Source organism: Stegodyphus dumicola, chromosome 5, assembly GCF_044657685.1.
Source record: "Stegodyphus dumicola isolate Sdum_Otavi_A_Nest chromosome 5, ASM4465768v1".
Taxonomy (NCBI): Eukaryota; Metazoa; Arthropoda; class Arachnida; order Araneae; family Eresidae; genus Stegodyphus; species Stegodyphus dumicola.
Window position 1 is genome coordinate 102,609,822 of NC_140772.1, and position 27,166 is coordinate 102,636,987.

Genomic DNA, 27,166 nt, shown 5'->3' on the forward strand with positions numbered 1-27,166 from the left:
AACAAAATACTTATACAATCTGAACATCTTATTAAATGAGTTCTACAATTTTGCTTACTTGCAGCTCGTCCACTGACAACATAATGCAAAGCTGTATTTTTATTTTTTGGATCAGTTTCTTTTACATCTGCTTTATTATGAACAAGGAGTTGAACAATGTTCCCAAGTTTGGGATTTCTGTTGAAAAATTAATAAAGAATAAAAGATATGTTCAGCAACTATTTAGGATCGGAGTATACAAATATACAATATGTTTTTAGGTGAAAAATTAGAACAGTTAAACAAAAACAATAAAATATTAATGAGCACTTAAAATGTCCACATTAGTCCCATTTTTAAAACCAGACATATCAATATTGTTAAATACGTACTCTTCCCAAAAGAAAATATACCTACCTGACATAAGACATCTACATAATATGATTAAATTTCTCAATTTACCGGAAATAATGCTGTTATTATTACAAAAATATAAACAGTATTTGAAACATTGTTATTCAAATAACTATCTTGCATAAATATATGACTTAGCTTAATATAATAGCTTCAGTTTCTAGCAGGCCTTCAATTAACAAAATTTCTCTAGAAAGGATCAAACCATTGACTGAAACAATTAGTAAAGGCTGATAAGAAGGATATTTATTTTTGCACTTTTAGTTAACTAACTACATGCACTGAGCAAAATTGCCTCATTAGTAGTGTACACACTTATTATAGCGCAAAATCTAAATACTGCTGGATCTGAAGAAAGTACATTCACATTATCTGAACAGAACTCAGTTCAATAGAAATGCTTTTCTACATAACCTAGAAACAAGTCTTAAATGATGAGGCTTCAAAATGATCACCCTGGAATGCCTTGTGAATAACAAGGGTAGTAATTTAACTGCATGAAGATTTTCACAAATTTAAAGGCATTTTCTAAGACATGCTCCTTTACCATTTGAAAATTTCGAGCAAAATTCAAAATAGCAGCTAGGGTGTTCAAAGCAAGCAAAAATATTTTCTATGACATATACCAAATATGAATTTCTAATCCTTACAAAAGGAGAAAATATTTCTAAGCCTCTGTTTTTCAATGTGCTGAAACTAGAATGCTTTATCAATAGAATCGCCATGCATAGCTTCTGACTGACAGATGCTTATATGTAAAAATGAAAAGATTAAATAGCAATGAAATTGAGAGCAATACAGTACGTCATTGAATGTGACTGTGTTTAATGTTATGATTCAGATATTTTCGATTTGCAAAAGTCCCAGCTAGTTAGTTGCATGAGAAAACACGAAAAATACATCATTTATTGTCATCAATAAGGTGGTTAATGCTCTCATAATATTATACAATGAATTTTTTCAATTCAATAAAGTTGTAAATAAAAGATTATGCCGAAAAGGTTCAAAATAAGAGCGCAAAAGTAACCAAATGATAGAATGTAGCTAAGTAAGGTACTAAAGTGCCAAGCAGTTTGATTTTGTTTTATGGCAAGTATGTGCAAAGGAACCGGCTCTATAAGTTCTAAGAACATACACTGAACTAACCAATTACAAAATGCAATTCTAGTTCTGGGCTTTTTGCTATAAAATATCTCTTTACTTGCTCGAGGTTTGCATTTTTATAAATATTCTGGAAAGTGTTAATTTTTAAAAACTTTGTTTAGCCAGTTTTATCATGCAGCCTAGTAAGGAGCATCTAAGATATAAAATTAACTTCTTAAAGTACTACGATCAACTCCCATAAATGAATTAGCGGCTCATAAATGAGATAAATATATCTCAAGCCCACTTAAGAAAGATTTTGGAGATTTATGAAGATATTATTTGCAAATTAAAGCAAAATCAAAAGGATGTATAACTAAAATCTCCAAAGTGTTGAGAAGGAACTGAAAATTTGGTTTACAAATGTTCATGAAAAAGATATGACAGTCTATTCGTGCAGCAGAAAGGTAAAGAATTAGAAGTAAAAATGTGGAAACATTATTTTGCAGAACAGATGCCTGGTCTAGCTAATGGAAGAAAAGGAAAAGCAGGCCTTCATGGTGAAGAATAGAAGCTGATTTATGTCTGCCAGATAAAGATTGTCAAATGAATGACCTTCTGTACAATGCATTATTCAGAAAACATTTACAATGTCAAGAAAACATGGCTAAGGAATAGTGCATTACCTCAACATACATATCTATTTAAAACAGAAAGTTCAAAAAGACATAAAATATCAATAGACTATGCCACTAATTTATCTCGCATCAATATATGTGGTAAAAAAAAGAGAGAATTATTTTATAATGGGGAGAAAAACATCAATAATGCTTTAAAAAATACTTTACCAGTGGTTAAAAAATACACTTTACCAGTGAAATATAATTCAAAGGCAACAATGACATCAGCAATTTTTAATGAATGGCCTATGAAACTGGATAAACTGAAGAATACTATCATCTTCCGATTGATAACTAAACAGTTCATAACATATGTGCCACTTTTGAACATAATGAACATATTTGCCACAGCCATTTTTCAGCCACGCAATCAACGATTATTACAACAATGAAAGAACATTATCATTATGATATGTAATCGAGTCATATATATTATACATGATATGGATATAAGAGCAAATGAATTAGCAATGAAAACTAGACTTCTGAATATGCTGCCTTTGCTGAACATGTCTTGGAACCACATAGTATAAAAGACAATAAAGAACTGTTTAAGCAGGTTACCATTTAATGACGAAATAAAGGAAACTGAACAACTAAATGTAACATCTCCAACTAAGATGAATTGTGAGATATTTAACGCTCGGCCAGATATTGATGGAAAAAATCAAGTTCTTGCTATCTACATCCACTTTCTGAAACAAATCCAACTTTTTGAAGATGATGATGATAAAATTGATTAAAAAAGGGGGAGCACAATTTATAAATTAACTTTTGAAAAACAAGTGTAGGCAATCAATCAAGTATTAATAACTTTCCCCTAACTACAATGCTTCAAAAATAAGTATTCATATGTTTCTAACTATACTAATATTAAATTGGTTTAATTCCATTCCCATTTTGAAGGATACTCTTTCATTGCTTAATGTTATCAAAAGTCACAGACAAGCATGATCTTATTAAGTGCACTTCCTATACTTTCAGTTAATACTGATTTGAGGTAAAGAAAAATATTTATTTGTTTATTAAAAAATTTCTTCTTTAAAAATGCCCTCATATAAAAAGATCTGTTAAAGAATTATAACAAACCAAATATTATTTCAAAATAAAAAATCTAAAAAAATTATTATAATGCATTAAACTCACTTTGCCGCAAGAAGAAGAGGACTTAATTTTGCTTTATCATTAGACTTCAAATTTACATTTGCTCCAGCTTTAACCTAAAAAGAAATATAAACATTTTGCAAAAACTGCATTACATTTTACTTAAAGTAATAGCATTCATATCAGTTACATTACAGCCACACAAGCCGAGCCAGAATTTTTAGAGGTCTGTGACAAATCAGAACACAATTATGAATGCAATGATTTGCAAACTTATACAAATAAACAATAAAGATACAGCGTTTATTTATTACAGTTGAAAATTTACTAAGAGCAATTCAGTCCCTCTTTTACTAATAAATTTCATTGAAATGAATTCATTACTTGCTACATTCTTTATTTAATACAGTGTATAATAGAATCTGCATTAGAAAAGTTTAAGATGCTAGAAACAGTGTTTAGTCATAATTCAAACAGGTAAGTAACAAAGCTCGTTTTTGCGATAATGCTAACAGTGCAAAAAGATTGCAACCTTTTACTGATTAATCAATACTGCCATGCAAATTTTGGCAATTAGTTGCATTAAAACAATTGTTACATGAAGAATCCATATTCTGGCATCTCCTCATTTGATTTAAAAGATGTGAATTAAAAGGTACAGTTTTATATCACTTTACCAGTCTTTAGTGTATAAGAACATATAATTTAGCTTTGAGTGCATTTGCATATGATATATACAGTTGTTTTGTTTATATTTGTGTTTAACACAGATAAAAATGCATCTTGAAACTAAAAATATATTTGGTTTCACTTTTACCAATTACTATTTAAATTTTTTTGATTTTCAATAATCCTTAAACTATCAAAGAATCAAAGTATTCCCAGGAGTAGCTGCAATCCCATTTAAAAAAAAAAAAAGCTACTGCGTAGTAAATGTCCAACACATTTTAAAATCATTCAGAAAATTAATGCGATACATGAACATTAACATAGTTTTAATACAAAGCACAAAGAGTATACATTTTTTTATAATTTATTAAAAATTAATTTGTATTTAATCACATTCCAGAAAGTTATATACATTCTCAATGACAGAACGTTAAAAATATATAATTGCTAACTGTAGCTTCCTTTTGGGGATTTTAAGTTCTGGAAAATGCTGTATATATTCCTCCACTAATCAGTCAGATATTCTGAAGTATGACCATTAATAGATGTTAGAGAACAGGAATTACTAGCAGGAATAGCATTGCAAAAAATGCAAAAGATTCTAGAAAGCTGTTCAATAAATTATCTCTTAAAATCTTTCAGTCTTTAGAGGGAATTCCTAACTCAAAAACTTCAAATGTATTTTTATTTAATAAGAAAAATAAATATATTTCCCAGTCTACACAGCACTAGGCTATCAATTTTCAAGGACATTCTACATTCTCTCATATATAATTAATGCATTTTCAATGATGGGTCCATGGAAGAAAGTTAAAACACATTTAATCAGTTTTGTCAATACTGTTTTCCATCTCCATTAGGTTTAACATTTCAACCAATAAGTTGTAATATCAGTTTTTCTATTTTGTATAAGACAAGTGACTATGTATTTAATTGTTTCTGACTTTATCTTATAAAAGAGGTTTATCATTACAGGTAAGTGCTGACAGCATTTATTTTCTGCTTCAGTTATCCCCCAACAGATATTATGCTTGCCATTTAAAAGCAGCAGCAATAAATTAAAAAAAGGACAAAATTTTCAACATAAAAAAGCTAAAAAACATAATGTTATTAGCTTTTCTCAATGCAAGTGGCTCAACAGAGAACACTGTATGAAAACTACCTAGCAGGACATAAATAGAAGTACTTTGTAACCCTTGATGAAACATGGATTTACCTAAATAACGGCAACAAAAAGAGATAGTAAATGGAAGAGAAAAATAATGTACAAATTTTGGTTCCGTCAATGGGCAAAGAAACAGATTTATGACTGTTGTGGGATTCTCTTATTAACAGATTTACTTTAAAAATAAATTATATAACATTTTACATCATACATGAAGGATTATTTTAAAAATAAGAGGAGAGAAAAATGTTAAAATCAATTCAGTACACATCACGAAAAATTTATGCCGAGTATTAAGGCGGTGGGAACCATTTCTTTATCCCAATATCTTTCAAAGAGTGAAACTTCATCCAGACAAAGCAGCAAGTCTTATTTTGAAAAGTACTGCTGCACTCCTTGACGAAATGAAGACTGATACAGATATTGCATATATACATTTTACACATACTCTGCAAAGTCTTTTGATATTTCACCTATGCACTCTTGTGTCTTTGGTCTCTTGAAAGAGCTCTTTCTAAGAGCAAACCCACCCAAACTGATGGACTCAAGAAAGCAGTGAAAGAGGAGTGGAAATCAATACCCCTGGAAATTTTTAAAAAAGACCTTCTATCATGGCATTCGCAATGCAGGCTTATATATTAGAAAATAATTACAAGATCAAATATTTACAGAAATCTTTCCATTTTAAATACTAATTAAATGGCCCTAAAATTTTTCTACAAATGTATGAACACTCACTGTACTTAAGAATCAGAACAAAAACATAAATTCAAATAGTCATATTAGAATGCTTTAATAAACAAAAATGGATGCTAGTAATTTTCTAAAAGCACAAATTATGCTGCAAGATTTACAGTTCACTACTAAATAAGTCTAGGGACTAGATACTTATTCTGCTATTCTTAAAAATGCATTTCAAGGTTTTTTTTTTTTTTTTTTAAATATATATATATATATATACAAGTAACTACATATTATAAATACAGTACAAAGTTCAGTCCAGATTCATTCATGATTCCGTAATTTTTCAGATCTTAGATCATAACTTTCAATTTAGTAAGATGCCTTTCAAGGAAGGCATGAAAATCTTTGCCACATGCTCCAAAAGCTGAGAGCATCAGGCATCTGGCGAGCACATGTTAAACTCTTTGGGCCTCTCTAGGGAAGATATTTACTCCAATCCCCTCCTTGTGCTAGACTTTCTTAGAATCAATGGTCTTTTGGACCTTGTCTGACTTCGTCAGAAACTGGAGGAAAAGCAAAAAGATGACATATAGAAATTAATGAAATCTTGTAACAGCTAAGTCAAGTATTCTCATTAAATTGTCAATTGAAATTTTTCCATTCTCAGCAGCCTCTTTATCACTTTCTTCATTATCAGTAGTGATACTTTCAGCATTTAGAATTGTACTTCAGATATTGCGAGGAAATAAATTTTTAATTATACGGATGTAAGCTAATAAATGATTGCGTCTATTCAACATGGAGATGTTTTGTTTAATGCTGAACTGAAATTAAGAACTTTCATATACTTTATTATGAGCACATGCATCAGACATTAAGGAAATACTTAAGGGAGATGTTACTTTCAGAATCTAATATCTTCCCACTTTTTATGAGAAAGGAAGGGGGAAGGTAAGCAAATTGTCCAGATATTAGATCATTCCAGATTTTAGACTTTTACCAAATTAAATATTTGCATGATTTTCAGAATCCAGCTATATTTAGCATACCTAAAAACTTGGTATGTTAACTAACCTAACATTGTTCTGTAATACTGTTGCACACGATGGCTGCACAAATGCACTACCAATTTTCATTGCATAAAAGATAATACGAGAACTGAAAAAGAAAAGATATAAGTGAAAAGAATGTATCTCATTAAGCATGCTCTTTCCTGCTCACAATGAATTTCCCCACACACTACATCAGACAATACTGATATTAATCTCCAGACAGGACACTGCAGGTACAGGTAGAAGTGGGAGGATAACATAATTTCACCACTGGTTGTACAGGTAACCCCCCCCACACTAACTGTGGAGTTCTGTCCTAATTTTGAAGGAGCACATTGTCTCTACTACCAACCTTCGAAAAGACTTCTGGCTTGCTGTGTATTTTAAGTGCTTCCTTGATGGATAGGCAAATGTGCTTACAATCACCCATGCCTTCTTCAAGACTCAAACTCAGGCCAATGGGATGGCAGTTGGCATCACTTAACTAGCTGAACAGAGATAGGATATTAAAGTCATATACAACATTTTCTTCAGTGCAAATTCTATGAAATTGCGGAACTGGCAGACCTAGGTAGGCTAAGATTAACCCAAGCTCCTCTTTAGAGTTTAGTGCTGATCTCCCCTCTCCTGATCCTCACCGAAGTGGCAGATTCCTATTGGCATTTATCTGCCACAAACTGGTCAAGTGAAATGTCTGGGAACAATATCAGCTAGTATGCAATCATGTGAGACACAGAGAACATGCATGCTTCAGGATGGTCTCCAATATATTAACAGTTTATATATTGATATTTTACAGAATGAGAAATCACCCAACTATTCATAGTGCATGGCGTGAGTTAAAAATAAAGCATATAACAAAATGACTGGAAGACAAGAAATTTGACTTCTTACTTTACATAGGCTAAAATTTATGCAATCCCCGAATGATATATTTATTTTTCTAATATAAAATTTTTAAAAAAGATAATGAACCGACATTTTGGAAAGTGACAATCACCTCTTCATTCCTTTTTAAGACTCAAACATGATGACATTATAGGATTAGCTGATTTACAGAATGTTAAAACTGGTACAGTTCCAGATCTTTAAACACACTTCAGCAGAAAATTGTGACAGTGAACATACTGGAAAATAAGGGAACTGATTCACATAAAGAGAATGAGCGAGTCCCATAAGCTATGAGGAAAAAACTTCCTATTAGAAGCAATTTGAAAATATTACAAAATGTTTATATTCCCACACAAAAAGCATAATATACAGGGAAAATAAATAAATAAGAAAAAAAGGATAAACTTTTTAAAGCATACAAGGGATGTTCATTCTGAATTTTAAGCTTATCACAAAATTGAAGCAACTGTCATTTAAGCTATGTCTTTTCGTGCTTTAGACATGATTTTTCATATGACAAAATTATATCAATTACTGATATTTCTTACATCAATTACTGATAACAGTGCATGTACAATGAATGTTATACAGTCAAAAGTCGTTAATCCGGACTCATCGGGACTTCAGCGATTCCGGATTATCGATTTTTCTAGATTATAGATCATCAGTTTAAATCTGGTAAGATGGCATGCAGAAATTATAAAATTAAAAATATGAAACCGTAATTTATGAAATAAAGAAGGGTATCAAAATTTACAAAAAAAAAAAAAAAAAAAAAAAAAAAGCAGCTTAATATTTATTTGTTTACTTTATTAAACATTTCTTTCAATGTAAGTTGTTTAAGTTGCTTCGTTTTTTATAAGATAATACATTCTATAAACAGACATAATTTCTTGTTTAGTTACAAAGTTCCGCTGTCCAAGTCCTATAATTGCTGTAGTCGAGAATACCGACTAATTTGTCAATCGAAATTTTTTCGTTTTCAATAACCTCTGTCACTTTCTTCGCTATCGGAAGCGAATTATAATAACAAAGAATTTGATTTAAATCATATCAAAGACGGAGTACATTGAGATGAAATACTACATTTAGTAAGGAATTATAAGCGAAATAAAATAAAAACATCTGCCCTGAAGATAAGGATAGTGCTGACAGATTAATTTCCAATTCATTGTGCGCCGCGGCGTCCCCCCCTGGGCCGCAGATTTCGGAATGGTTTGAGAAACGAAGGATATGCCTTTATCCATTTTTTGCAGCAATTCCACTTTTTGTTTAATGGACTTTTAAACATACTTTCGCTTTGTAGATCCTTTACATATTAGTAAATACATATCGGAAATTCTATTTGTCATAATCGAAAGTTCAAGCTTACTTTTATAAAATTGCTCTAACCGTCTGCAAAAAATAATAAGCCAAATCCAATTCGAAGATTAAGGAACAACACAATCTGCAACATTAACTGAATTACATAATTTTAGCTTAGCTTATACCATCCGTTATACATTAAATGTGCATTCGTAAACGTATTTTGCACAAACGCATATTCGCAGCCGTAAAGGTCTTACGCATGTGTCAGCTGTATGCGTCAGTAGTAAAGGTATTTATGCGCTTGACGCATGCGCAGAAAGTTTGTAGCTTTGAGGTTCGGATTATAGATCATTCCGGTTTATGGGTGTCCGTATTAACGACTTTTAAATGTATTAAAACAATTCACAAATCTATTCTGAAAATCCTTAGTACAGATTGACTTACCAATGCTTCTACAGCTTCAGTATTTTCTTCTTTGACTGCAAGAACTAAGGGTGTTTGACCTTTATCATCAAAACAATTTAAGGGTGGTTTATGAGCCAACAGTACTTCAATAACACGGCCACCAGTACATTTTGTTGCAAGATGCAAAGAATAAGAAGTATCTGAAAAACAAGAAGAGAAAAAATTAATCATAAAATAAAAAATAAATACATTAAATCTAAAAACTTTCATATTTTATATTACGCCAGAAGGGGCCTTTTTTTCTTTCCGCATACACATTTTTGAGAGCATTTTAGCTAAATATTTAAAAATAGCGAGGGTATCTTTAGAATTTCTGATAGAAAGGCTTATGCAGTGAAGATAAAAATGTTTAATTCCATACAGTGGTTCACTATAAATGTCCATTTCACTTTTTAACCTGTTGAAACAATATGTATTATATTTGAACAGATTAAATAATGAAAAATCTGCATAAATGTATGTATATTTCTTGCATTGTGATAAAACAACAGTACATACAGCCATCAAATTTTGAATGATGTAATCCAACTGCGAATATGGGCATGTGGCAGCACAAATTTGAAATTTTGAATTTGTTTTATTATCGATTTCATATTTTGTAAAACTTTAATGACTTTAACTTTTGATTAACAAACTCAAGGATTTCAAAGCGAGCAATGGCAACGGTGTACAGGGAAAAACATTATTATCTCCAGCGCACGAGACTGTTTCAGAAATTCTAAAGATAGGCTCGATTTAAAACTACTTTGTGATATTGCTCTTAAACTGAATTTTATGGTTTTAGAAGAACATGATATTTAATAAATAATGGTAACACACAAAATGTTAAAACAACGCCCCTTTGGACGTAATTTAACATTTAAAACCTTTCAGATTTTTATTTTTTTATTTTATTATTTTTTTTAAATTTAACAAAATATGTAACAGAGAACAAAAATTCAAAATTCGGGCTTCAAGGTGCCCATATTTGGGTGAAGGGCACATTATTCAAAATTTGATGGCTCAAGTTACTGTTGTTTTTTTACAATGCGAAAAACATACATGCATTCATGTAGATTCTTCATTATTTAATTTCTTTAAATATAATAGAGGATGATACTTGGTGGTAACAATCTGAAGAGCAATTTGATGCAAAATGCAGTTTCGAGACTAGTAGCCCTTTTGGGCTAAAAATAACATTTCAATAAAATAAACAAATAGAAGAGGCATATTTAAAAAAATTTGAAATACAGGTACATACCTTTTCCATTTTCATCTTTACAAGGTGCAGAAACATCCGCTCCCAATTCATCTAACAAAAACTGTTCAAAACTTTCATGAGAATTTTCATTTATTTAAGTATATTTCATATACTTTCTATGCAAAAGCTTGCATTTCATTAATTCTGTTACTCATTTTATTAATTATAATTTTAAATGATAAAAACTTAAATTCATATGAAAACACTTAATTTCTTACCTTAGTAAATGTCAGCAATCTATTTTGACTCTCTTCATCATGCTAAATAACAAACAAGCAAAAAAAAAAAAAAAAAAAAGAGAATTACATACCTATATTATTGTTGCATGGAATGGAAAAATAATTTCAGAGCACAGTAAAAAGTTTTTTGCATAGACATCAAAGAATTCTTCCAAAATTACTGGTTATATACATACACGGATGTGTATGAGTTCATATATATATATACACTTCATGTATTTTAAAATTTTTTCCTTAATTAAAAAAAAAAAAAAAGAAAAAGAAAAAAAACTTGCATACAACCACAAAGAATTAAATTTAATTCAGAAACCTTAATTATCTTGCATGACAAAAATTGAATAAATATTTGCAAACAAGAATAACTAAATCCATTAAAAAATGAATTGAATATAATAATTCAGAAAAATCATTAACAGTAGCTGCTAATGCTAATCATTAACATTAGCAGAAAAATGATTAAATATAATAATTCAGTGCTTATAATGCTGATGAACTATTTAACAGAATAAATTTTTCAGTCATAGCAAAAATTCCATTACATTCTAATCAGTTAAAATCTAATCTAATCAGTAAATTATTTATAAGCAAATCTCCTACACCATAAGTAATAATTGCAGTGATGATAAAGATCTGACATACAATAAAAAAATGTTTTTGATGCAGAGTCTTTAAGTTATTGAACTTTAAAAAAAAAAGGATAAGGAATACTTATATAAGAATTTCTGATTAAAATATTACCAAAGATATCTTTCTGTTAAATTTTATTTAACTTAAAATTTCCAGATCATCAAGAAATTTTGATAGTTGCTTTCTTTTAATTCAATATTACTATAATTTTTTCAATTAACCAAGAAGAAAGTAAATCAAGTATTAATATGTAAAGTTTTGTTTGAACACAGCTAATATACTTTAAGAATGCATCTTAATCACTATACTTACACAGCTTCCTAAAGTACTGAGAGTTTGAAGAAGAGGGGTGTGTCCATTTTTATTATACATCTTGGCCATTTGACAAAGTAGCTGGTGTGGTGTTGTTTCTGGATTACTGCATTTCTAAAGGGCCGAAATTTTATGTTTCAATGATTTTGTTAAAAATGCTGCATGCTATTTTACAAAATAAAAATATACAACTTCTGCAGATATTTTTTTTCTTTTTTATATGCACTTTTATACATAAAATATGTCTTTCACACAGAAAATATGAATTAGAACTTCAAATAAGACATCTGGTTTTTAATCATGGAATGTCTCACACAAACTAAAAATTATAATACAATGAAACTTATTAAAACTAACATCATAGAAAAATTAGAACTCATGAATGGATGGATTATTCTTCAATATGAAGTTTACTATGAAAGATTTAATCGCTTCCAAATATAAAAAGATAAAAGTGTAACAATGATAAAAACATATGGTATTTAATATATTTTAATTTCTTACAGCATTTAATATGGCTTGCAGCATTGGCTCCACTTTTCTGTTTCGAGCATGAGTAACTAGATAATGTAGAATATTATCACCAGACTGACTAACATCCAGATTTAATTCACAACCAGCATCCAGGAACATTTTCACCAAAAGAAGACAACCCTAATAAAAAAAAGGGAAATTAAATATTTCTGGAGTATATAAATACAGAAAAAGAAGACAATAAAAAAATATCTGATGTTGCAATTACAAACCTCTTTTACAGCAAGATTGAACGGTGATTCTCCTTCCTTATTTTTCACCATAGGATCACATCCATGATCTAGGAGCAATTTAGTTATTTCTTGAATTAAAGCATCATGTTCTTGTTGAGCCTAACGGAAAACGTGGATTAAAAATAATAATAAAAAACGCTGACATTTTCATAAAAAATTTTGCAAAACTATTTATAATCAAATGCTACTAACATGATGTCACCTATTTAAATTTGATTTTATCATGCTCAGTATCCTATAAATTAGAGACTCTAGCTTATTTATGAAATTCAACAAAAGATAACTAGTGAGAATACTGCAGCACTTTTCCCCCTTTTTTTAAATATTCTAGTCTAAAAAATTTATTATTTATTATTTTAAATTTATTTTAATCTTTTAAATAAACAGTTGAATTAATTGTGTAGGAGTACAGATATGACTCGGAGTCACATAAGAATGCAAAGTCAAAAATGCCATAGTTGCGAGCTATACAAAGAAGCAGAGAAAAAAAACAGAAACAGCAACACATTAATGGGACAGAAAACATTTTACTGAAAGGTTGTACCACAATAGGTGTCCGAAATTATGACCAGAAGCCATGTGGCACGCCTGACAGCAGCACTGCGTGGAATTCCTTACATTCTGGAAGATTCTTGGCATGTCACGTATCCTCCCTGGAGCTACGGATCTTCAAGCAATGAGGTCGAACTGAAGATACGGGTGTCTCATACACCAAACTCTTCATGTGACCCCAAAAGAAGTTCATGCGCGATAGGCCCAGTAGACCAATTAACAAGGCCGCCATGACCTATTCACCACTGTCCAAAGGTTACATCGAGGAGTCATAGATGTCAACCATGTTATGTGGACGAGTGCCATCATGCTGATACCACAAGGACATGCTGGAGCGCCACAACGACGGAGGAATATGTGCTGCGCCAAGAAGATTGGGCAGGACATGTTGCAAAAAGATCAGGTATGTCCTACCGTCCAAAAGGACTGGGCAAAAGGTACGGTCCAATGAAGTAGTCTCCAAGAATGCCAACCTAAACATTGAACAAGAAATGGTCTTGAGCTGCACATGGTTGCATACAATGAGGGTTTTCCAAAGCCACGGGCGTTATGCTCATTGAAAGCTTCCTCATGTGTGAAGTAACCTTCATCCATGAACAATATAGATGCAGGAAAATGTGACCATGTAGCAAACATCCTCCGGAGTGGATAAACCTCAGGCTCAAAAAACTGGATGTAATGAAGATGGTATGACCTAATTTGGTTTCCTGTGAGTATCTTCTGGACCTTTTTTTTTTTGGCAAATTGTTCGATGAGAAATATGGTTTCTATCAGGCTAAGCAGAATGAAATTAATTCTGGACATGCCCCCCCCCAGTCCAGTCTAAGCCGTATCAGTATGACCAAGTAAAGGAGGAGATATTATAACAGCATATTAAGAAAATGCTGGAGAATAAAATAATTGTGGCGAGTAGCAGCTCCTACGACCAGTAGTTTTATGTAGAAAGAAAAACAGCCTCCCATTGTCAGATCCGAATTCATGGAGGTTCGCCGTTGATTACTGTAAAGTGAATAGTATAAATATCCCGAGTATCCCCTCTCGATAACTGATGAAATAATTAGAAAAATCTGATCTACTAAGCATATGATTACACTAAACCTGACATCAGGTTACTTTCAACTTGCAGTAACACCTGAGGACTTGGCCAGAAAACAGCTTTTACGAGGGTTGGAACTTTAATAGTGGCAACACAGCTGAAAAAACGCTACGCAACAAAACCAAAGAATATCGCGTATACCACATGTAAACTACATATTTACCTTACCTCTCAGCAAAAAGACTCGTCCTGGTTACGTCATGCGCATGCGGAGTGACGAGAAGAATGGATCCTTGTATTAGCTCGCGGTCTAAAGTAAGTGTTGGCAGGATGTTTTCAAAACAAGAACGATGATGTTGGATAAGAATTGAATGTGCCAGAGGTCGTACAGCACGACAGTGTCATCAAGGGCTTCAAGTGGCTTGCGGGGAATCTGCATTGCTTTACAGAATTGCAATATGGGTGAAAGCATTCAATGAAGGACTCCAAAACGTGGCAGACATGCTGCGGCCAAGTCGTCTTGAGTGTCAGCGATGCAGACGTGCAGGCTGTTGCCGCACTAATGGCCAGTGATCGCCGCCAAACGATATGTCAGCTGGCCGGATAAACAGGATTAGTGCATACGACTGTGCTGCACATTCTGAAGGAATGGCTGTTCATGAGAAAAATTGCTTCACGGTGGGTTCCACATCAATTGACGGAAAAGCAGAAATGGCTATGATACAATGCTGCCCGAACCCACCTGGAGCACTATGAGCGCGAAGGAGATGCTTTTTTACGCCATATCATTATGCTGGATGAGACTTCGGCCTGATCGTACCATCCAGAACTGAAACGCCAATCAAACGAATGGCGTCAACACGACGTTTGCAATTTCGTCAAAACTCCAGCAATGTGAAAGTTATGGTGATTCTCGTGTACGACTGTGATGGTGTCATCCTAACGCATACCGTTCCCCCACAGCAGACCGTCACTGCACAGTATTACTGCTAGTTTTTGGAGCACAATCTCCGACCAGCTTTGAGATAAAAACGACGACACTTTCTGCAGAATGCTCCTCTCATTTTGCATGACAATGCTCGGCCGCATGCAGCGCAAGCTGTGACTGATTTGTTCAAGTGATGGTGCTGGGGAGTGCTTTACCATCCACCATACTCTCCAGATCTAAGCCCTTGTGACTATGACTTAATTCCTAAGATGAAGGAGCCACTTCGTGGCACTCGCTTCCAAACTGTTCCTGAGATTCTTGCGGCAGTAGACCAATCCATTCAAACTATCAACAAAACAGGCGCTGCTACAGGTATTCTGAGACTTCCACATCGTTGAAAACGGGTTGTACACAATGCTGGCGACTATATTGAAGGACTGTAAAACATGGTGACATGAATCACTTTTGTGTTACTTGTAAATAAATAGTTGCCACTATTAAAGTTCCAACCCTCGTATAATGAAGTCAAGAGTGTATGCCTTTCTCGGAATGCTGTCTGGCTTAAGAGGAGCTCAAGTTACATTCCAGAATGTCATGGCTATCGTATTAAGACCCGTCTTATGCAAAAGTACTATTTAGATGATACTGTGACGAGCGAAATGATAGACAAACATACTAAACATCTGGAGCAAGATTTCACATTATTAAATGAAGCCAGCCTCACGGTGAATCTGAATAAATGCAAATTTGCGGCAACATAACTGAGATATCTCGGGTATACAATCTTGAAAAAAGGAATTGAGAGACCGAAAATTCTAAAATATTAGCAATTAAGAGTTACCCATGTCCTAATACCGCCAAAAAATTACCATCCTTTTTGGGCATGTGCTCATATTATAGAGAATTCATCAAATACTTTGCGAAAATAGTTGAACCCTTGTTGGTTTTCAAACAGAAAGAAACACTACATTCACGTGGACCACAGAGGCGATTACTGTGTTCAAAGAGGTGTCCGCCGATAACATTGCGGCAAAAACATCGCAGACGAAAACAACACAAGGCGAAAACGTCGTGATACAAAACATCGTGCTACAAAACATCGTTGTCGAAAATAAAGCGGTTAAAAAACTTTGCAGTTTAAAAACATCGTCATCGAAAATATCGTGGTAAAAAATAAAGTATATACAAATCGCATGACGATAACTTCGCAGACATGCTTTTTTCAGGTTTTAATTATTGTAAATGGATATTCCCATAATGATTTGTGAGCGCAGTATGTAAAGAAGGATAATTTTTATTTTCACATATTTTATTAACTAATAAAAGTTTGCTGAAAAAGTAAGAAGGAAACTTAAGCATAAAAAATTAAATGCAAATTATAGATTATACTTTTCATGAAAAATTACCAGTAAAAACTTTATAAAAATGATTTATTAATGGCCTTTGTTAGTTAACTATGTCGGTTTAAAATTCTATTAAGTGCTATAAGTTGCATTAATGTTCTATGCTTAAGTTTCATTCTTATTTTCTCAGCAAAAATTTATTAGTTAATAAAAAGTATGAAAGTAAAAATTATCCTTCTTTCCATCTTGCGATCACAAATCATTATGGGAATATCCATTTACAGTTATTAAAGCCTGAAAGAAGCATGTCTGCGATGTTATCGTCATGCGATGATTTGTAGATACTTTATTTTTTACCACGATATTTTCGACGACGATGTTTTTAAACTGCGAAGTTTTTTAACCGCTTTATTTTCGGCGACGATGTTTTAGAACTGCGATGTTTTCTCCCACGATATTTTGTAGCATGACATTTTTGCCTTGCGCTGCTTTCTCCGCGACGTTTTTGTCCGCGATGTTTTCGACTGTAACCGTTCAAAGAGTTAGAGCACGCATTGATTAACATCCCAGTTCTCAAGTTCCTGGAAGGGGACCAAAATTTAGAAATTGCAGCAGATGCCACTAATTTCACAAATGTCTTCTTCCAAAATGGGCAGCCAATTGCAATTTTTTAGTAAAACGTTGAATCAAACTCGACAGAACTGCACCACAACAGAAAGAAAAACTGTCCTACTAGCAGTCCAGAAATTCAGAGTTTACTTTGGAAGTGCCACGTAACAGTCTACTCAGACCTTGGTCGCTTTTATTCGGAGAAAAATCTTTCACTGTGGCTTATATGTTGGATGCTAAAGCTACAGGAGTTTAACCTAATTATAAAACATACACCGGGGAACGAAACTGTAGTCGCGGATGCCTTATCAAAAATTAAGACTGACGAAGAGGGCAATACAGTCAGATGTATAATGCTGACTTTGAGAATAACTGAGTCCCATGAAACTATTATTTCCAAACTGAAAACGGATACTGAATTCAAGGGTATTTATGCATACCTTGAAGTCCCTGAAAATTTCTAGTATGTGGACATAACAGCTATTCGGAACATGGCAGCCCACTATGAAGTCATTGATAAATTGCTATTTTATATGAAAATAACTAACGATAATCTAGAATACCGGCCTGCGATTCCAGCAAGGCTATGGATAAATATTTTATAGAAGCTGAATGATTCGCCCATTTGGGGTCACTTAGGTACCAGGAAAATCTTGCAAAGGGTCCGCAAAGCAGTTTATTTTCCACAGTTACAGAGGGTGGTAATGGCATATGTAAGGTCATGTCACATGTGCCAATTAATCAATGACATTAATTATAACCCAGGCAGGTAATTAAATAATATAGAAACCACTTTTGCATATAAAGTAGTTGGCACTGATTTCCTCTGACCTTATCCTACAATAAGATTAAATAAAAACAAATATCTCTAAACTATCATTAATTACTTCATGGTGGAAATAATTCTCCTTGAACAAGCATCAGCAAAAACAGTATCACATTCGTTCTTAAATAAATATATTTTAAAATACAGGGCCCCAGTTAAAGTAATATCCAATAATGCGAAACAATTTGTTAGTCACTTATTTATTTAAAAACCTTTGAACAGGATTTGGCATACGCCATCTAAAAATGGTACCATACATGCCACAATCAAATATTGCGGAAATTGTAAACAAGAATATTGTTAAAATTATTCGGGAATACGTTAAAAATTATCATGACCGTTAAGATAGCCACATCAATGAATTAGGCTTTGCTTTAAGAATAGCAAAGCATGATACTATGAAAAAGACCCCCGTAGAACACTTTTTAAGGAGGAAAATTTAAACTCCCTTAAATAAACTTTTTTGTGCAGCAAAGGGAAGACGAATTTAAGTTAAAGGACATTCAAGAAATCATTAATGAAGCAATCAAAAATTCTGCTGTAGCGAGGCAGAAAGTCTATAATGACACGAATAGACGGGAGGTAGAATATTCTGTGGGTCAAAATGTCTTGAAAATCAAGCATTTTTTATTATCTGTACCAGAAAATAGAGTTGCAAAATTCAAACCCATGTTTGAGGGGCTTTTTGCTATTGAAAGGATCAAATATGCAACAGTTTATTTAGACTACAAATGGCCAGGAAATAGTTGCTACCATTGACCAAATTAAACACTATTATAGTTGAACTGACTCTGAAGTTTTAAAAGATCTTTTGCAGGATCCTGGAAGTGTTGTTCAAAGTTGCTAAATGCTGTCAAAAGCAAGGATTTTGAATTTGCAAGAAAGTATATTTGAAAATATATTTTAGTCAGAAGTACTTGAAATAATGATGTAAATTGTTGTTAATTGAACTTAAAGTTAAATTTTAGGAAAAGATTATAAATTATGTATAGCAACTATGTAATTTGTGATGCAAAGTGAATTTAAAACTTTATATATGTTATATGTGGAAAAGCTGTGTCGAATGTAAAAAATTTAAATGTTGGTTGTAAAAGTGCTTTAAATTTACACTTTCTTTAAATGAACAATTGGAAAGAAAGTACAGAATGAATGTCTCTCCGGCCAACACTTAAAAGTTTAAATCAAGCTCTCTTTAGTACATTAGGTGCAGTTTTGTATTTAGGGACTCCTTTAGATCTTGTATGTCAAATTCTAACAATTCACAGATGTTAGTTTGTAGCGATGATTTGTGGTAACACAACACTGACATACTAAGTTCATATCAGAACAAATTTCTGCAAGCGTCAGGAGGGAATGAGTTAAAATGTGTATGAATGAAATCTGTTTGAGGGCCAAATAAATGCAATAAAATGTATTTGGAAGGGAAAATAGAAATTTTTCTTAGAAACAAATACTAATGCCTTTTCTTTCCAGATATTTTGGAAAGACCAATCTAAATATAAGACTAATATATGTGCTAAGCAAGAATGTTTTTAAAATTATTTTTTCTTAGTTTTAACTTAGCTTTACATCATTTGTAAAGTTGGCCATAAAAGAGAGAATTCAATAATGAGATTGAATTAAGCAGAGTTTTAGAAGTTAAACTTTGAAGTGTGAGTAAATTTTCTAAAATTTAAACTCTTAAACAAGGTCATTGTGAGACCTTTTTTTTTTTTCTTCGAGTATTTAAATTCTGATAGCGAAAGATGCAAGGTTTATAGTAAGTTTTTAAGAGTTATTTTTAAGTTAAAGCTCCTTTCCAGTCTCTTCTAATTTCAGCATACAATTCTTTACCAGAATGAGTTTTAAAATCATGTTAAATGTAAATGAGTAGTAGAGTTCACTGACTTCGACAGAGAGAATTAGATTTCCTGAACAGTGCGTGCTTGCCTTTGGGCTACATCTCTCTAAGCTGTTACTACGCTCGCCCGTATTATGTGCACTTACTATAGCTTCACTAGCTAATTTAATATTAGGGGCAAACTGGTTAGAAATTGTGTTAGCTTTGACTAAATCTCTTAGTTAGTCACTTTTTTATTAACATTGAGGTGAAGCCAAAGACGAGGCTTTGTTGTTCGCCCTGAGAAAGGGACCATTTGTACATCCTTATTTTGAGCAAAAAAGGGTAATTAACTTTTCTTGAGTATTACATTTCTATTTCTGGACTTATTTATTATTAAGTAATTATTTGCTTAGTAGTTCACTAGGTTCCTCCACACTTAGTTAATAGATAAAAGGGCGGATGCCTACATACTTACTTTTTTAAATATTTATTGTAAAGTCAAAAACCAGCAATTGTTAAGATATTACTAAAAAATTTAACAGCAGTTTTTAAGCATAAAATTTAATTTTTTTCCATATATAAGGAAAAGGGTAAAAATTAATGATCCCCAGAAGTGTTGTTAAATACAATGATGATTACAAAGGGTCTTAAAATAAAAATCATACAAAAGAGAGGAAAAAATAAATCCACAGGTTTTAATTATTTTTTAGAAAGTTAATTGCTTACCACAGTAAAGTAAATTTACGATAAACATTTACATCACTAGTAAAGTAATCTAAACTTAAAACTTTTTTCCCCTTTGGAAAATATATGCTAAATCATAGCAACTTCCCCTATATATTGTTATAATTATGTTCTATCACCAACTCAATTTCAGCAATAAATTTATATCTGATTTTAGAATTCAGAAAATAATTGCAAACTATAGTAACTATCCTGTAAGCAGTCAGAATATTAGTGAACAAAAATGAATTCTTTTTATAACAAAATAATAATAATAATAATAATAATAAAAGTTTTATTTCCCTACACAATTTATTGTATTGTTCTGGATAAGTCTTCATGATAATTGCTTTTAGCTTATATATTAATATTTGCAGATTAAGTTCTGCTTATATATATAAATATATGTATAAACACACAAAGAAATGAAACGTATTAGGGCAAAATGCCGCAGCATGCTAAAAGAAATCAAAATTATATTTCAAACCAACAGGATTTTTTTTTTAAATTTCTAGCATTAACTGTATAAGACATTTAAAAAAAAATTAAAATCCAGGATATAAAATAATGCAGATCTTTGCCTCTTTTGGGAGCATGTCATATATTTTAAAACAATCCACAATTTTCAACAGTACACATTGATATTCGTGCTTAAGTCACCAAGATATTATATACCATGCATGACAATCTGTTCAATTAATACATAAAGTACTTGGTAATTTTCACAAACATGCAAATAATAATAAGAAACAGTACTGCAAGAAATCAGTGCATAAGTTTTGTTCCGTGCTGTAAATAAACATGATATTTCAGCTTATCTTTTAAAATTACAAAATAATTAATACAATAACTCCTAGGTTATATTCCATTCATACGCATCCAATAGAATACAAAACACATGCATTTGAGAGGAATAAATGATAATTATATTGCTTGAAAGGGTAACAATAAACAAACCAAAAGAAACTAAAACAAAGCAAGCAACACAAAAGCAACAATAATAATGAAGGATTGTTTTTCACAGAGTGATAATGAAATGATGAAGTTCTTTATTCAAAAAATGAACACCTACTTCTTCCTTAAACAACTGTTTCTCCACAGTCTTTGTTTTGATCGTCTCGACCATCTCAGGATCTTCATTGGAATCCTCATCACTTTTATCCTCATTGTAATCCATCTTTAGCGAGGCAAGTGAGATAATGCAGGGAAATGGATGATGGAAGTGCAATGCAAAGGAGGGTGGGGAAAATTTTTAATGAGTGTGCGACGATAATGTTTCTAATGATTTTGGATTGGGAGGTTCAGTAAAACAAAACAAAGAGCGACATAAATAATGCTGCAAACAAATGCTAATGCATGACCAGCTTTAGCCACAAAATTAAAATTAAGGTCAAAATTACATACTTGCAAAAACTATCAATTATCTACATAGAAAAAATAAAAAAAAAGGAACATATTAAATTTACGGGAAAAAAAGTTTAAACCAGTTTCTTTTCAAATGTGAGATTTTAATATTGTGTGAAATTAAACCTTCAACATTTTAAAAACTGATCCAAAATACATGAAATTGATTTCACAGGTTCAGTGACATAACATTACATTATGATCTAAAACTAGCTAAATATAACATTAAAAGTTTATCAAATAGTCTTCTTAAGTTGCAATATTCAACTTTTTAATGAAAAATTAAGGAATATATTTACTTTTAAAAAATACAAAACATATGCAATTATGAATTAAAAAATCTGTCAACAATATACAGACTTGCCAAGCTTACAAATGAAAAATACTCAGCTATTAAAATTTTAAAATATATATTATTATTAATATATAATTTATTATAATAACATTATTGCATTCTACGTGTTCGTGGATATGGAATAATTTATGAAGACAGTGGATATGACACTTGATGAAGAAACAAAACCCAGTTTATTCACTAGTAAGCACTAGTACACAGGAAATTTCTAAACATATGTTTACACTCCTCCAAAAACCATGACAAACATGCAGAAATTATCAGAAACACAGCCTTCGGGGTATAACAGTGAAGACAGTTCATGCCAAAGCCAAACTTCCAACTCAGACGATTGCTCTCACGCTAGGTATATATAACTTTAACCCATCTTCAAGAATGTGCCTAAGAAAACTGCTAAGAATGCATTCTAGAATGTTCTCACTCAATCTATGACATCTGCCTATTCCTACCACTTTCTGACAACCCTAAGCCCATAGTTTTCTACCCGCTTTGCAGATTATAATTAGTTTTAATAATATATACAATTTAATATATAATATTATATTGTAGGTAAAATATCAAACACATTTTGAGCATCTTTTAGGACACATTTCTTCCATAATTTTAGCAACATCAATCAAATAACTTCTTTAATTATTTGCTAATTAGAACCACAGTTACCAGACACAGTTTTGACAAACAAATTTTATCCCAAGTTTTAATAGCCTCCATATATTGTTTCTTATCTTCACATGAATAATGTATTCATTTTTAATACGGTTGTGAACGTGCTTTACTAGATAGTTTTTAATGTGTATTCTAGACAAGATTAATTACAAACTGCAGCATTGTCTCAAATCATATAATAATACTCCAGTGGCAAATTATACCTGTGAATTTACATTTCCCCAACAAAGACAATGTATCCCAATGAAATGCATGTGTCTGATGAATATAAAGAACAGCTAATAAAATAGTAAGGTGAAGTTAACAACATTATTAATCTACTGCATGATATCAGATTACCTGACTAATAACAAGTTAGCAACATATGAACTAAGCAATTTTTTCTAAAGTTAGGTAAAATTAGTTATTGTATTATATAATAATAGTTATTGTGTAATACAAAATGATATAATAGTCTAATACACAATGTACAATAAAAACATATCAAATGCAACATACTTAATATAGGAAAACTCAAATTTTGATAGAAACAAAAACTGAAAATTTAGTTTTGTAGCTCATAACACAGAAAACACAAATACATTTGTTTTACACTATTCAAATCATCTAAATATTTTTTTAGGAAAGATAGATGCCAAATGTTCAATTACAGTCCTAAAAATTAAAAGGGCAAAAAAATGTATGAAATTATAAGCATTGGCAAGGCTGAATATGGTTTGTGTGACAAATTTTAATGGCAAAGAAATTTTAATTCTTTAAAAATTTTAGACGCTTAAAAATTTAAGGGATTATATATTTAAAAATGTTTTAAGTAATATAAAAATATCAAAGATTTTATGCGAAAAATATTTCCATTTCTATACGGCAAAAGATAAGAAATTAAGAAGGAAAATTTAAAAAAACATACAGCCATCTAATAATAATAATAAAATACTCAATATTTAATTGGTGAGATCTTTAATCATGTATGATTAAAAATAACATTTATTTATAAAAAAAAACTTATATTATTTAATAAACTGCAATACAAGATGACCATAAAACAGCATTAAAATTATAAATATTAAACACACATTTATTATAGTTACTGAACCTTCCAAAGCCATAAAAAATTGTAATGTATTAAATTAAAGATGGCACAGTCAGCCACAGCAAAGCAATATCCGAATCTGAAATACAAATGGACGGTATTCAACTTACCTTTGCCTCAAACTGAACTTCAGCTACTTCAGCACAAACCAAATGGTGAAACTAAAAAACATACACTACATGAAAAACATTATTTTTGACAAAGGCATTTTTCTCATTACTTTTTGATATAAAATTAGCTCAGCACATTTTAAAAGCAGTAATAAATCATTATTTATGAAATTTAAAATCAAAATTAACTGTCTAAAAAAACCGAATTAAGTTTAAAACAAAATATGTTACAGAGACAAAATACTTTTACTTTATATTTTCTTATAGATTATAAAATTTATATTTTCTTATAGATTATAAAACATCTCAACAATCACATTTTGCATTATCCTTTTCTCAGAAACATAAAAAAGTGTAACTCAGAATTGTCTGCATTTATTGTAGTAAAGTGAAGCATACATTTTTTGCAAAAGGTATTTCCTAATAAAAAGTCTCATATTCGTATTACGTATACAATAAATTATGCAAAAATTAAGTCATTTTCCATAACAACGAACAGATAAAACTTCAATTTTGAATTATTTTCTACTTCTTACTGAAAACCAGGCTTAAAAGTGAACTGTTAGTTAGAAACTGTAACAGCAGCCAGCACACTAAAAAACTATAATGACCTGTGGATGCCAGATTTAAAAAAAAAAAAAAAAAAAAAAAAAAATTATTTCATTAAATGTAGATACCTAATTGCATTTTGAATGACAAATATAAGCTATCACAAAATAAAGGCAACACGCGAACCTCAAAATATTAAAAACTGCGAGAGGTTTCTGTATCAATCAATTTCAAAACTATTCCAAACTGACATATTTGTTTTAAAGTCAAATGTATAAACCAGTTTATTAAATTAATTATAGGACAGTTTTAATGGAAAACATATTCAATTAAATTTAGAATGGCAAATAAGATATTAAGCTTGGTCTTTGACTAATTTCATTTGATTTCTCCCTTTTATCCTCTAAACATTTATCCACATGAAAACTGAAGAAAGGAAGAAACTTTTTTTTTTATTTTTTTTTAATCAAACTGTTTTAAGATAATAAAATCAAATTAAGACTTCATCTGTACATAATTTTGGAAACAAGTTAACAATGTACCACTTACAAATCATCTGCAAAATTAAACACGTAAGTTTACAAATTAGATGTTAGTTAAGTCTATATAAAATACTGTATAAATCTTTGTAACATTTTAAAACACTTTATATTGAATAAAAATTAATCACATTAAGTCTTCCAAAGACCACATGGGGAAAAAAAATTCAATTAGCATAGATTAAATTTAAAAGATGACAATATCATTCCTTGCTTTAGATTTTTTTTTTAAACTTGTCATTAAAATTTTCCTTGTAGCATTTCATTTCCTTAAACAGTCAGTTGCCAATATTCCTTCTTAATTTACATTTGAAAGAAGTGATCTAGACTAAGGTATTTTAAAAACTGACAGATTGGAGATTTATCAAGGGAAGGTGTAATAAAAAAAGGGGGGAGTTTCCTGGTTTTGTCAATAGGGCTGGCAATTCTGTAAAAGTATTAATGAAAACTAAATACTCACTGCATTATTACCCATGAAATCAACTTTAGTACAATCAGACTTTTGCTTAACTACCAAGAAATGAATTCTTTCCAACATTGAATGGTTTATTTTTGACCTTAAGGCTTGCATAACTAATGTCATTCCTGAAACAAAAATTAAAATTGAGAAACTATTCCAATAACATGAAAAAAATATATATATGTTTAAGCTAAAGAACTATTTAAAATAATTTTTATATAAAACCAAATGTTCGTATCTTCCCCCCCCCTCAGAACACATGAATACAATTTTTAGGCGAACAAAAATTATTATAAAAGAAAGCCTGATGAAATATAACAAAAATGCAACACTATTTTATGAAGGATTTTAAAATGTAAAAAGTAGTTTTGAATTATTTATAACAATCACAGCTGCAATCGGGCTGCTAACCAAGTTTCAGTCTCAAGACCTGTACAAAATATTTCAATAAAATATGACACTGTTCTAGTTTTAAACGACATGTTAGTAACTTTAAAAAAAAAAAAAAAAAAAAACTGGCATTCTGGTTTATGACACTTGCATACACCAATCTTGTTTCTTAAAAAAATTTTACAACTTATGCTGCAATAAATTAAAAATTATTCAAAAATCTTAATTGAAAATTAAAAATTTTCATTATTTTAAAAATGGTAAGTCTAAACAGACTTATGATATTAAAATGTCGGTATTTAAAATTCTTAAAATCTACAGAAAAAATTTTCTGATTAAAGAACAGATATGCAATTAAAAAGCTGACAGAAGTTCTTGGAGATGGGGGAAGCATAAAAACTGAATTAAAATTCATGATTTATTCAATAATTCATACACCTCACACCATTTGACACTTGCTTTCAGCAATGCCAGACGATTATTACTGTTAATGAAGTATTAAATAATGAAATAATTGTAATTTGCATTTCCAAAACAAAAAATATCCTCTAGGATGAACATTTTTAATTTTTCTGAATCTTATACATTATAATCTTCCCCCCCCCCGAAAAAAAACTCAATATAAGGGTACTGATAATAATAATAATGCCGCCCAGATGGTATAGTGTGGTTAGGGAGGCCTGCTGCAGTATCAAAGGGTTCAAGTTCAAATCCTGGAGATGAAATGGATGTATTCTGTAAAATTTGCGTAGGAAAAATTCATTTTAATTGGATTTCTGCTGTACATAAAGGAAGCAAAGCTGCCAGCAGAGGAAATAATACTGTCAATAGTTCACTGGATTATTTATTAGCTTATGCATTATTTATACTCAAAAAAAAAGGAAACTGCTTAAATGAAATTTTGGTCTACCATCCCATGACTCTAAATTAATATGGGAATATAGGACTTAGTAAATAGATAAAAAAGTAAAAATCAAAACTTTATATTTAGATGTGTTAAGTGCACAAACTAGTGAAATCTTGTCTCCCTCGGCAAAAGCATTTTACTTCCTTGAATGTCAGGGTACAGCAGAATGACTCATTAA

General features: G+C 31.1%; 1 protein-coding gene across 3 annotated transcripts in view; it reads right to left on the minus strand.

Annotated features, from left to right (window-relative positions):
• LOC118190076 (poly [ADP-ribose] polymerase tankyrase-like) overlaps positions 1 to 27,166 on the minus strand; it is a 346,106-nt gene that overhangs the window by 110,468 nt on the left and 208,472 nt on the right. For 2 of the 3 annotated variants that reach the window (XM_085816925.1, XM_085816923.1), the window contains exons 21-31: positions 25,692 to 25,816; positions 24,144 to 24,194; positions 21,591 to 21,695; positions 12,659 to 12,778; positions 12,417 to 12,566; positions 11,913 to 12,026; positions 10,953 to 10,994; positions 10,735 to 10,795; positions 9,474 to 9,634; positions 3,303 to 3,376; positions 59 to 177 (exon numbers count right to left, since the gene is read on the minus strand). In XM_085816925.1, coding sequence (XP_085673051.1) covers positions 59 to 177; positions 3,303 to 3,376; positions 9,474 to 9,634; positions 10,735 to 10,795; positions 10,953 to 10,994; positions 11,913 to 12,026; positions 12,417 to 12,566; positions 12,659 to 12,778; positions 21,591 to 21,695; positions 24,144 to 24,194; positions 25,692 to 25,816 — 1,122 coding nt within the window. The remainder of the gene's footprint in view (positions 1 to 58; positions 178 to 3,302; positions 3,377 to 9,473; positions 9,635 to 10,734; positions 10,796 to 10,952; positions 10,995 to 11,912; positions 12,027 to 12,416; positions 12,567 to 12,658; positions 12,779 to 21,590; positions 21,696 to 24,143; positions 24,195 to 25,691; positions 25,817 to 27,166) is intronic. The other variant, XM_085816924.1, reaches the window with a different exon arrangement.